General features: G+C 42.4%; 1 protein-coding gene across 1 annotated transcript in view; it reads right to left on the bottom strand.

Moving 5' to 3' along the window:
- Positions 1–13266, bottom strand: part of MTRR (5-methyltetrahydrofolate-homocysteine methyltransferase reductase) — a 403763-nt gene that overhangs the window by 210831 nt on the left and 179666 nt on the right. Inside the window, exon 8 of the mRNA XM_086965276.1 lies at positions 3984–4072. Within this exon, the coding sequence (XP_086821402.1) occupies positions 3984–4072 (89 nt within the window). The remainder of the gene's footprint in view (positions 1–3983; positions 4073–13266) is intronic.

Here is a 13266-nt window from a genome sequence, read left to right on the forward strand (position 1 = left end):
ACAACAATGGCTTGACACATGATATTAAACAAAAAAGACAATGACGTACTTGGCTACTATGCATCCAGCAATCACGTTGGTTCAAGAGAATCATGTGTCTCCCTCAGAGGCAGATACATTGAGAATGTACTGTGTTAGCAGAGTTCTTTACACATGGGAGTGTCTTTATTACCTCAGACTCCAAAACCCCAACAATGGCCAAGTAAATATAAAAGATACGTTTGGAAGTGCCTTATGGTATCCCAAAGCTGAGTATAACCCTGAGACCCAGAAGAAAAAATATCAATGAAGTTAGTTGGAGGCACCAACACTTAAAGTTATATTATATAATACTGATGAATTAGTAATATTAAAACTCATGAATAGCAGTCAACATTATGCACAAAAGAGTCGATATAGAATGTTAACAAAAAGTTAAGTATTAATCCATTTTTTTTGATAATTATGTCAATATACATAGATACACACAAAACCAAAAATACAAACAAAAACATAAAATAAGTGCCATTATTAAAGTATGTTGCTTAGTTATGATGGCTTTACATCGTATATCACACCCCTCCACTATGCTCTATGGAGGGCTGATTATAGGTTCAGCCAACACATATTGTGCCCCGTGAGGGCTATCTGGCCTGGGGCTTTTTTACTGCTGAAAATAAAGTAAATATTTCCTATTGTAGTAACACTGTATTGTATTTCATTACAACATATAGTTGTGCATGTGATCTTTACAGTGACACAACAAGTGTGATAGGTGCAAAATAAAATCTGCTCAGGTGGGCACTGTGACACAGGTAGAAGTGATTTGAAGATTTCACATTGGGCAGTAACTATTTGCGAAAAGGATACGAATAAACAAGCATTGGCATAGCCAATAGGTCCGGCCTTTGGGACCTTGTAAGTGTTTTGCAAGACCTATTGGCTATGCCAATTTGTTTAAGTTATGTCGTAGAGCAGTGTATCTGCTGTGCAGCATGTTGAAAAGTTATAATAAAGTGTAATATTTGTGTTACCTTATATGGCCATCCTGTGAATGGTGTCACAATAGGTCTCAGACCAAAGGCAGCCATAATCAAACATTGTTGGCAATTGCTGGACATGCACTGCCAGCACTGTTTTTCCCTTCCCTGGATAGTGCCTTTAGAACACAACCGTGTTATTAGGCCGCACAATGTACTCCTTTTGAATACATGCAGTGAGAATGAAGTCTACAGCACACGTGCGTGAAGGCGGTGCTTGCACGTGCTTGAGGTATGATGAGCACAATTAAAGAAAGTCGAGAACGTAAAAAAAACATGTTTTGATCTGTTCGCATCTGATGAAAGGCAGCAGGACAGCAGGGTGGGAAATAAACAGGTATAAGTGGGTGGGTGTTGCTCATAGCTTTCAAGTTATGTATTAACAGAAGCAATGAAGAGCGCTGTATTTAGTTTGCTGGCACGCTACCTAAGTTGAGGTGAGTAGTTGGTAAGATGAAAGATGGTCTTCATCGGCTCTGCTTTTACATCGCCCTAAAACAAACTCCTTTTATGCAGCCTTCTCATTTCCTATAGCATTTATTTGCCCTGCTATTCATTGATTGAACTGTGAATTACATTTCTTTATTTTTTCCTGCATTCTGCCTGTGGCTGGATTATTCATGCAACTTCCTTGGGGTGCTCCTTCTTTCGCATCACCCCTCTGGGAAGAACTTTCTTGGACTCTACACACAAAGAGACAATATCACCAAACACCATATGCTTGGCTTGGCCTTTGGATGGACGGGAGTGAAAACAAACCACATTAAGCAAGTTTAAACAGGATCTAACTGTACAGGCTGAAATTTAGTGGGATGGGTAACCTTACGTAGTGCAGAAGGTTGAACGTTTGCCCTTGAATTCATTCAAACGGTTAGAAATATAACCATGCAAACTCAACTTTGCTCTTAACTGTCTTGAAAGCTTATGAAATTGATCCACGAGCAATTCAGCTGCCGCCCTGCATGCCGCTGCTCGCTAATGCAGGCAAAACACTGTGGGAGTGAACATTTAAAAGAAGCGAAAGCACGGCGCGGTGTGTGGAAATAGTAATCTGACCCGTGAAGAATGCAGTGGCTGCATTGTGCGCCGCTGCTCGCTCCCGAGAGCAAAACGCAGTCGGAGTGAATATTAGAAAAGAGGTGGGACATGCACCAGCCTTTAGCCATTTGTGTGCTTTCATTTTTGACACACGCAAAAGCCAATACAATGCGTGGGAGAAGTCAGACCCACACAGAGAAAGCCGGAGAAGCCACAAGAAGCCTGGCAGAGCAGCGCATGCGCGCTGGCTCAGGCTCGATCTAAAAATGGGAGTTTGCAGAAAGAACAAAAGACGAAGAGGAGGAAAGGAGATAGATAAGGGGGAGCTAGTGTCACAGAGTCCTATGTGCATTGCTTTCCGACATCCTGAAAAATAAAATTGTCACCCACGGTAAAAACATGTGGAACTCTAGGGCAGAGTACAAGAGGACAAGCAGAAGCAGATGAGGTGGGAGGGGTATTGGCAGTCTCATGCATTTCTAATTGGATATCACATTATTGAAGTTCATATAATATTAATGGGTGGAAAGTTTCAAGGTCCAGATAAATACCTTGTAAGGATTAAATGTATATACTAATTTCAGAGTAGGAAGAATTGTATTATTCTGAAAAAGATGGCAGCAATAAGTTTACAAAGTAACCCCAAAGTAATGAATACTATGTTAAGAGGTTAAAGGGGAAGTCTATCAGATACCTTAAAGTAGGATGAACCATAGACATAGAAAATTAATAGGAATTGGTCTCTGTAGAGAACAAGCCCAAGAAAACATATTCATGGCTTCATAAACAAGGAAAGGGACACTTTAGCCCATCAGCACATTTGGTAAAGGGTAAGTCAATGGTACTGTAAATCTTGACTGACAATAATGAGCCCAGCTGCTTACCTTGCAGTAACATTGAATAAAGGTCTAGGACAGCTAGAGTATGCTGCAGTCTCGATCCTGGAGTGTGTAGCATAAAGCTTAAAACTGCTATCTAGGCCACACGTTTTAAATCTTAGAAAAGTTATCTATGCATGTACCACTGATAGTAGAAATGACAATGAGAGTACAGAGACTTCTTTCAAAAAGAGGAGGCTGCCATACTTTTTCACAAATCTTTACCAAAATGTCCCGATTATGCTTTGCTACTTCAGAGTCTGAAACAAGTCGTTTTGCTTATGTCACCCCGAGTTGGACGGGTATGCCCAGATGTGGGTCTATGCTCTCCATGCCACTGGAGTCAGGCTATCCTGAATGATGAGGGGTGAAACCCCAAAACTGGTCCTAGGATGCTGGTTTCCAGTCCAGGGAATACCTGGCCTAGCAGTTCGGGCTGGGCTGTTCCCATTGGGTGCAGGGTCAAGACTGATTTGCATATGGCTAGGTTCAAACTGGAATGGCATGAGGAGCAAAAAAAACGATGGATTTAGGCCCAGGTCTCTGTACTGGGGTGAATGTATGACGTTGTCCTGCAGTCTGTCCATCAATTGTTCTTTTTTCTACTTCAGTCTGCCACAGCACTCAGCAGCTTCATTCCTCTGCAAAAAGGTACTTATCATACACTAACAGGAAGATTCCCATTTTCTCTTTGCCCCAATCCAGATCTATTTCTGCATAATTTTGTACTTTTTTCTCATCAATGGTAGTCAGCATTATTCTCCTGGTGAGTAGGATATCTACAATATTTCTGTAATGGGTTTCTGTTCCTTCGCAAAATTGTAACAAATTAAAATGTAAAACAATGCCAAGCCGTATATTCACAATTACTAGAAAATTCTGGTTTTCATTATAAACACACAACAGCTGATTCAAAGGGGCTACTTAGTTTCGTTGGAAAAAAATTTAAGTGAATTTTAACATTGCATAATCAATATGAACAACCTAGATATGCTAAAATAGCTCAAAAGGCACATGGTTTTTGCTAGTCAAGCAAACAATACTGTACCTTTTTGGGAACTGCTCGTATTTCGAGAAACCATGTAAGAAGGAATTTCAAGCTATTTGTTACTGGGATATGCTGTGGAAGAGTTGCTCCTGGTAGCAAAAAGAGAAAAAAGGTACCAGGACATTAGATGTGTTACACAGTAGGCCATCTTTTCACTTTCATTTGAGATATACTCTTATCCTATCCCCAAGAGATAATTATGAACCAAATTGGTTTGGTGAGTACAATAATTTATTTTACAAGGGTTTCTAAACTGGAAGTTTAGCATCTAATTTGTCTCCATGTACAAACAAGCACTGGCACTGTCAATAATTTCGGCTTTCAACGTCAAATACAACCAGACGAAAATCAGATGGCACAACGTATTACATTTTGGAAATCACTACCATTACATTGAGATATTTAATATCGTAAGAGCTTTACACCGCTGCTTGGTGGTAATTAGTATTTCTACATAAACTATATATATATAAATATATATATATATATATATATATATATATATATATATATATATATTCCCCACTAAAAAAAGGTAAAAGGAAATTACCTGACTGTTTAAAAGGCTCCCATGAGCCGCGAGCTGACGAGCTCAGGGGCGCGCGATGCACGCGGAGAGTGGTAATATTCCTGATAAGATGACGGCAGCATGCACAGGAACCTATGAACTTTTTCCCTACTGAAGGGAAAGGAATTTCGAAACACGTGTATAGGGATACGGGCACTGGCGATGAAATTTGAAAAACCAGCAACTTTGAAAATTACATTTACCATGATGCAAAAGGTAATTTCGTGTGCATGTCCGCGGCGTGCCCCACCCCCCTTGACAGTTTAAAAGGCTCCCATGAGCCGCGAGCTGACGAGCTCAGGGGCGCGCGACGCATGCTGAGAGTGGTAATATTCCTGATAGGATGATGGCAGCATGCACAGGAACCTATGAACTTTTTCCCTACTGAAGAGAAAGTAATTTCGAAACACGTGTATAGGGATACGGGCACTGGCCATGAAATTTGACAAACCAGGAACTTTGAAAACTACATTTACCATGATGCAAAAGGTAATTCGTTGTGCATGTCTGCGGCGTGCCCCACTCCCCTTGACTATTTGAGATAATTACAAGTGCATGGCCATGGCACGAGTTTAGCTTCTTTAGGGCACAAGTTATAATTACTTAAGATAACTATAATTGATTAATTTCAGTACCTTTGTTTGTTTAAAATGGTGTGTTTTAACTGACATTTTCACCTACCTATTACATCCTTTAAACCTTTGTTTTTTTGCAGTGAATTTCAAAGTTTATTCATGTAGAGTAAGATATTATTACAATTCCTAACTATAAGGTTACTTTAGCCTTCTTTCCAGTGAATTTCTATTTTTGTTAGCGTCAAGTAAAATGTCCATGGCTGTGTGGGGTTGGATGCAGGGTCTGGCCTGTGGCCAGGCCCTGCACCCAGCCCACAACATGCCTCAACCTGAACAATACACTTTGCTGTGTCTTCACTTTCGAGTAGGACCTGCTGGAGGTTTGTTCTGTGTCTTTTAGAACTGCTGGCAAGATCTCTGCCACCATGTCCCACAATGCTTGCGAGTAGTGACCCAGAAGGCAGCTTGAGTTACTAGTAGGCCAAGTGCTGTGAGAGGAGAACATACATTTTGCAAGCATCTCCATTTGCTCAGATCTCCTGGGGCAATCCTGTGTCTCCTCACTATCTGTCTGCTGACTGGTGGGCAAGATACTGGTTTCGACCAATTTGCACAGCTGCATCAGGCAGAGCCAAATTAAAGGGCAGAAGAGGCTCCTGAAGAGGTCTGACGTGAACATGGCACCCCTGTGAGGACATTGGTCTTGACCGGAGCGGTGGAGAGTTGTAGGTCGAGGACCCCTGCTGCTCTCCTCATCGCCGCAGCAAAGGAGTGGGTGAGTGTAGGCCAGTGTCTGCTGTGAAGCCGAGGCAACTGCCATCTTGGAAATCTAAGGACAGGTTTTCATAGTCATAAACCTGGGTGTAGTTATCATCATAGAGGTCAGACAGGTTATAGTATAGTGGAAGTGTCTCCAAATCCTAACATACTACTGGGCGAGATGGGTGCGATGTCAAGACTCGGAAGTAATAGGTGTGGTTATATGTGAAAAACACCCTTAGGATCAGAAGCAGGACGAGAAAGGTGGAATAGCAGATGGTTGTTGCCTTAACATATGTTTCTCAGTATTTGATTACTCCAATTACTGTTGTATACATTCAATAAACAAGTAAGGATTCCGTATAATTGCGCTTCCACACATGCTTGGCCGACGTGTGTACCTTTGGGTCTGTGCTCTAGTGGTCGAGTCTGCAGTCACGTGTTAAATTGCGTGACTATTTAAACAGAGTTGGAACAGGGATCTGTGCTTCTCAACTCGTACTGCTGTGCCAGCTGCTGAAAGAGGATGCCATACTCTCTGGCTTTCCTGATATTCTGCTTCAGGGATTATTGAATGCTTGTTACGTTTTTGCCTAATTATGTAAGGACTGCTCCTGTTTCTGGATGTCTAGATCCTTTGTGTTTATCTTGTGTTAGGTAAAGAGGCTGAAACTCAGGAAGTGTCCTTAATTACTTTCAAGATTGATTCAGTTTGCATAAGGCCATGGTCTTTGTGTTTATTTTTCATGATTTTGAAGAGCCTGGAAGTCAAAAAGGGTTTTCGACTTAAGTTGATTCTATTTGTATTTGGTGAAGACCAATATTGCCACCTAGTGACCAAGACCAGAACTGTTCTAAAAATGAACTCGAACTTCAAGATCAGCATTTATTTAGTCCTACCTATTGCAGAGTGTGAAATAACAGTTCTGCAATTATTGTGGACATCAAGGAAATGTTATGGACATAGTTAATTTTATTCTAATCACCAGGTAACCACACTTAACAATTCTTGCACACATCCTTTGTATGGATATATTAATGTTAGTGATTTTCTAAGTTTATTATTTCAAATACATTGTTTAGTCTAGATAAACCTGCATATACACATCACTACAGAGAGGCAAACAGCAAACAAATAGTGTGTTAACCAATAGGTGGGTCGCTTTCTAGCAGTCTATGATCACTAAAGAAATACAGAAGTAGTAAATAGTGTTCATCTTCTTGTTTAGGTATTGACCACTGGATCCATAGATGGTCACTGTCTTCTCTATCCCTTACTCTTTTCCTCGGGGTTCTCTGCACTCTAACATAGTTATTGGAGTTTGAGATTCAGTGGGGCAAGGTGTATATATTCTTCGGCAGGCCTTGGTTAGGCCGGGAAAAGTTTACTTTTATCTTCAGAACCGCAAACTCGGAACTCTCTACCCGCAGCTTCATTTAACTCTGACTCCATCGGGTTGAACAACTCCCGGCCTTCCCACTGTATTGGCCTCTTGATCCATGATGCTCATGGATTTCCTACCGTGTGACTAGAAGACTTGTAGTCCCGGTGGCACTCTCGTTATTCACTTTCAAGATGTGAATGCCATGCCATTAATTTGTTTGTGGCAGTGTTCCCCGAGTCTCGTGAATTCCTAATTCACAACCTGTGGTTGTGAATCTTGTGAGCCCCCTGCTTAGACTTCAGTTCAGTGTGACTATATTTTGAGTGGAAGGACTCTTGCCAGGGCCGGACTGGCCTTAGCAGGCACCGGGCAATCCCCCAGTGCGCCGCAAAGGTGGGGGCTGGTTTTGGGCCCCTGTGGGTCGTTTTTGTTACAGGGCCGTTTTTGCAGCATAGCCGGCCCACCCGGAGGGGGGAGGGTGGACCGGCTGAGCACTTTGCCAGGGCCGGTTTTGGTTCCCAGTCTGGCTCGGCTCTTGCCACTGAATCTATCCAGATAGACAGCGCCCTGCTGAAGCTTGACTCCATTGACTGTTTGCTTCTGAAACGCGCATCTGCGCATTTCTGTTTATTCGATAGAATACTCATTACATCAAATATATGTATACAAAGAACAATCATCTTCACTCATTTTTGATGTTTTTTTCTGTATGCTAAATGTTTTTTTGTCCTGTATAATTGGTCTGTATAGTCTTTTGATCAATGTTGGTTTTGTTATCATTACACTGTGATATATTATGTGTTGTCAATGTGTTTGTATTATTGTATGGTTGTCTCATACTTGTGAGTGCTCACTAACTGAATACATACAACTATTTTACTGTATAAAACATTTTCCATGTTTTAAAAAATAATCTATATATTGAAAAAGATGAACAAATTATGAATATATTTTTGTATGATAGATAAATAACATTTTTAAAACCACTGGTCTGGTTCATGGCCTTCTGTATGCTATGGACATATTGCTTTAAAGTCAAAGTCAAAACATGCTTTATTCAGCAACTGAAAGCTAAAAAGCCAACATGTTAAAACAGCAGTCATTTCATCAACAAAGAATGACATTTTAAAATCCTTGGTGACATTAAAAAAGTAAAAATAAAAGCATCAGTTGTGTCAATTAGAAATACATGTTACAAGTTTTTTAAAACTACACAGAAATATATTTTATGAAGTGCAAAGTGCTGAAGGCCGAGTGTGAGGGTAAAATATCAAAAAGTGCACATGCAAACATAATATAGGCCCTAGGCCCAACTTGTTATTATAAAAACAACTTTTTCCTATGGCTAGAGATTCCTTTTAAAAAAACGTGCTACCCCAAAACAGACCATGGGAGAGGATGATATTTGAAGATTGTTAGACCTGGCATCCTTGGCGTTGTTTTCCCCCTATCTTTTTGCCTCTACCTGCTGTATTTTTGATGCTGTGTTGAATTTCGTTTTTGCTGGTTTAGATGCCTTGGGCACTTTGCCACTGCTGATCAGTGTCAAGTGCAAGTGCTCCCTGTGTAAATTGTTATTGTGATTGGTTATCCATGATTGGCATATTTGTATTACCAAGAAGTCCCTAGTAAAGTGCACTGAGAGTCCCAGGCCTGGTGATTCAAATGCTACTAGTGGGCCTGCAGCACTGATTGTGCCACCCACATGAGTAGCCCTAAAATGGTGTCTCAGGCCTGCCACTGCAGTGCCTGTGTGCAGTCTGTGAACTGCCATGTCCTCCTGGTTAGTGTTCCCACTGACCAGGCCTAACCCATCCCTTTCGGTACACATTGGTCACCCCTATGGAAGGCCCAAGGTACCCCGTTGGGCAGATGGCAGTGTATGTGAAAGGTAGAGCATGTACTAGTGCAGGTGACATGCTCTGGTAGTGAATTACAGCCATTTTCGTTTTCACTATTGTAAGGCTATCTTGCCCCATAGGCTATCATGGGGAATGCTGGCTACAGTGGCTACCAGCATATCTTCCCATAGGAGCAAGATGGGACATAAAAGTCTGGTATCCCTGAACTCAGAATTTAATAACACATCTTTTAGGAAAGGTGGTTTTTAAATCCTGTGTTTGAGAACGGCATTTTTAGAAAGTGGTTGTTCTCTTGTCTGACCTTGCTGTGTACCTTGGCCTGTTTGTGAATTGACTGTCTGGTTTGAGAGTGACAGGGGCTGGGGAGCCCCCAGGAGGCTGGATGAGTCAGCCCTAGGCGGAATGATTGCATCTGCATCTTGAGTGGTGGGAGAGGATAGCACCTGGGCCTGAATAGGGCTGTGCCGGTCTTCCACAATGATGGCTCCACCTCCTGCTGGGCGGCTGATGACCCTGCCCCTCACTCTGAAAGGAAAGGAGAAGCCAGGAAAACAAAGTGCTCAAGGAACACCCAGAACTGGTTGAGACCGGGCTCAGAGCCCTCCTGCACAAAGGGAACAAAGACTTTTAGGGGGATAAGTACAGGACCCCTGACTACAGAAAATTAGATCATCTTGGAATCAAGAAGGAACCTCTGCCAAGGAGAAAGCTGAAACTGAAGAAGGACGATTGTCCTGCTGTTGCTCTGCTTGACTGATCCGCTGTTGCTTTGCTACCAAGGAGAGGGGAAGGACTTTGCTTTGTGTTGTGTCCACTTGCTTGAAGGAATCTCCAAGGGCCTGAGAAGAGCTGACTCCCTGTTAAGAAGTCCCAGGGACAAAATTACTTCACCCCCAGCTTCCCTGAACTCTGCTGAGATAGTGTTGTCCTTCCTAAAGTGCTTGGGCCAGTTGTGGTGCCTCTGGAAGTTGTACCTGTGTTGGGAAGCTGGAAACCAAGATTTTAAAGACTTTCTGCAAGTTTTATCGTATCGCTCGCTTGCGGAGCGCATCCCCGTCAGTGTGAGGAAATTCCTGCGGCTACGAAGGCCGAGATCGTTGCAGCGCCTGTTGCCGCTGCCAGAGTTGTCGCATCCTTCGTTTGTGGGACGCACCCGTCCGGTGCGGGAAGATTACCATTGCTGCGAGTATCGTCGCAGAGCCTGTCGTCACTGGGTGAGATTGTCGCACCGCTTGCTTGCGGACCGCATCACGTTGCTGCGAACATCGTCGCAGAGCCTTTGCATCGAGGAGCTGCGAGAGGAAGAACGCCGCTGAGCCGCGCGTCGTCTCCCCGGAGATCGCCGCAGTCCCCAAAGATCATCGCATCGTGCCTTTGCAAGCTTTTTCCTAGGGAACCTCCGCACCAGAGTCCATACAAGGTATCGCCTCCCTCCCCATACAGACCGGATTTGTCGCAACACGTCCGCTGCATACAGCGGGGCTGTCGCATCGCCTTCCCAAGGTCTCAGGAGTGACGCATCGCTCTTTTTCCACCGCACCAGCTTCTGTTTTGGAATTTTGTCGCATTCAAAGGTACTGTTGGCTAAATGTGACGCAACTGTGAACTATTTTCACAGAACTGTGAATTATTTAACGCAACCTTAAGAACTCTTTTGAAACCATATTCTTGAACTGTGTATGTTGGATTTTTGTCGTTTTGGTCTTGTGTAGTTTATAATAAATACCTTTATTTTTCTAAACTGTTGTGGAGTCAGTTTGTGGTGCTTTCACTGTGTTACTGCGAGTGTTGGTACAAATACTTTACACATTGCCTTTGATAAGCCTTGACTGCTCATGCCAAGCTACCAAGGGGGTGAGCAGGGGTTATCCCAGAGGGTTTCCTCCTTACCCTGACTAGAAGCAAGGGTCCCTATTTGGACAGTGGTAACTACCTCTACCAACTAGAGACCCCCAGTTCTAACAAAGATATAATAGGGCAGGCCTAACTTGAGTAAAATGGCGACCTCTGAGCAGAGGGAGTACAAACCTTTTACAAAGTGAATGGTAAAAATCACAGAAGAAATTAAAATGTATGGTATCTTGCTCTGAAAAGCTGTCACGGGGCAGGGTTTTACGGTACCTGGTTTTGTAAAGCCTTGGTGAACAGCCAAAAGCCAACGGACCAAAAACAGCCGAAATCTGGTCAATACGAAGCGGTGAAAAGCATTGTTGACTACAAGTAAATATGGTTGGACTTGCTTACTCAGGGAAAGTGTGACATACCTTGTCACTGTGGGATACGCCTCATTTTCTTTATTATTATATTTATTATTTATTATTCATTAGTGCGTTAATATATGAAGTGTTTTTCAAGAAGTTCCGGTCTGTGTTTTCCATTATATTCTTCGGCAGTCCATTATATCCCTGAGTTGGAATTCAGGTATGATAGTCTCTATAGAAAAAAAAATGACATGGGACTGCAGTGGAGATCGCAGCAGATTCACTTCGGAGCCTGAAAGGACTATCAGCTCCTCGAGCATTTGTGGTGTAAGGACCAGAGTCGACCCTCAGGGTTCCGGTGTCGATCCTGGTGCCTTAAGACCAGGACGCAGTGTTGTGTAGTTCCCATAAATCAATACAGGATCTGTGCATTTAGACAACATAGACTGTGAGATTGGTGTCCAGACTGATTTCAGACACCCCCACTGGGTATGCTCGCCTGTATACCAGCTAGCACACAGTGCCACTATAAACTCCTGTTACCAAGGAGAGAATAGTATCTGGCAATTATTGAAGATATATAAACAATATTATGTAATTTTGCACTCCTTACTTTTTCACTTTTAACTAAGTATTGTACAATTACATCTGGTGCAGACCCATATCTTGACTAGCCCCAGTCAAGTTAGTACAAAATGAAAAAACCACAGCAACCTGTGTTATGGGGAGCACTATCCACTCACTCACAATTACGTGATATATTTTTTTCTCTAGTTTTCAAACGAAACAAAGCAATTTTTTAAAAATTAATTGTTCATCAAAAATTCAACACATGAGATGCTTTCATAGTATTATACGATCTTAATAATCAGACAGAACTTAAATAAAAGTTAAAAATTGTCATTAGACGGTGTTTGTATTTTCTTTCTTCAAAGCTGTTTTTATTCTTCTTTTTCCATCATTCAATGTGATTATTTGAGTTCTTCAAACAACTCTCCATCATTCAACATATGAAGACATATCCCAATGCATTTCGGTATGCACCTTCGTCAGGGGGATGTTCTTCAATACCAACAATCAAGCCGGATATGCATGTCGCTTCAAAAATAAATAGTCTGTGCCTTACTTTCATTCGTCCGTATGCCGCTTGTAGATTCTTTAGCACTATTGCAGTTGAGTAATTCCCTTTGTCTATATCTTCGTGTTTTGGCGCGCAACGTTAATCCCTTGCTCTCTCGGTGACAGTCACCGAGAGAGCAAGGGATTAACGCTGCGCGCCAAAACCTGTGCCTCTTCTTCCTGATTTTGAGCAGCATGAACAGTGCTGCTGGAATCTGCCTCAGGAATGTGAACGCATCTGCGCCCTCAACTTCAAGCAATACCGGGCCTTTCGGCGATGGTCCACAACATAGAGCTTGATCACGTGATCCCAAATGGCCTTCGGATTCATTCAAGTGTATTTATCACACAACGCTGAACTGTGCAACAAACCCAAACATCAAAGACAGATCAGAAGTGGGACCGTCAGCAACATTTGCTTCTGCCAATCCCCGCATGGCTTTAACCTTGCTGTCTTAGGGTGAGACATGTCCCGTGTACACTGGACGTTTCACATAGATATAGGGATGCACACCTATTTAACCTCATCGTTTTATTCCTCCTTTTTTTGTCTCTCGTTCGTGTGATTGCGTGCAGATCGGTGATAGGCATGCCCAACTGCCATAAGTCAAGAGTAAACTTTATGTAAGATGGGACTGCATAGCCCCATAACCTTTCGCACAGCTTCATGCCGCCTTTGACGTGCATGTTTTTTTCCCAAAATTATGTTTAATCCATTCTTTTAATTTTCCATCATTTAACCATTCGTTTAAATCTTCTTCAAACATTTCTCTCATTTTAATCCAAGGTCCACAACAGAAGTGTAATGCCATTT

Source organism: Lissotriton vulgaris, chromosome 4_1, assembly GCF_964263255.1.
Source record: "Lissotriton vulgaris chromosome 4_1, aLisVul1.2, whole genome shotgun sequence".
Classification (NCBI taxonomy): Eukaryota; Metazoa; Chordata; class Amphibia; order Caudata; family Salamandridae; genus Lissotriton; species Lissotriton vulgaris.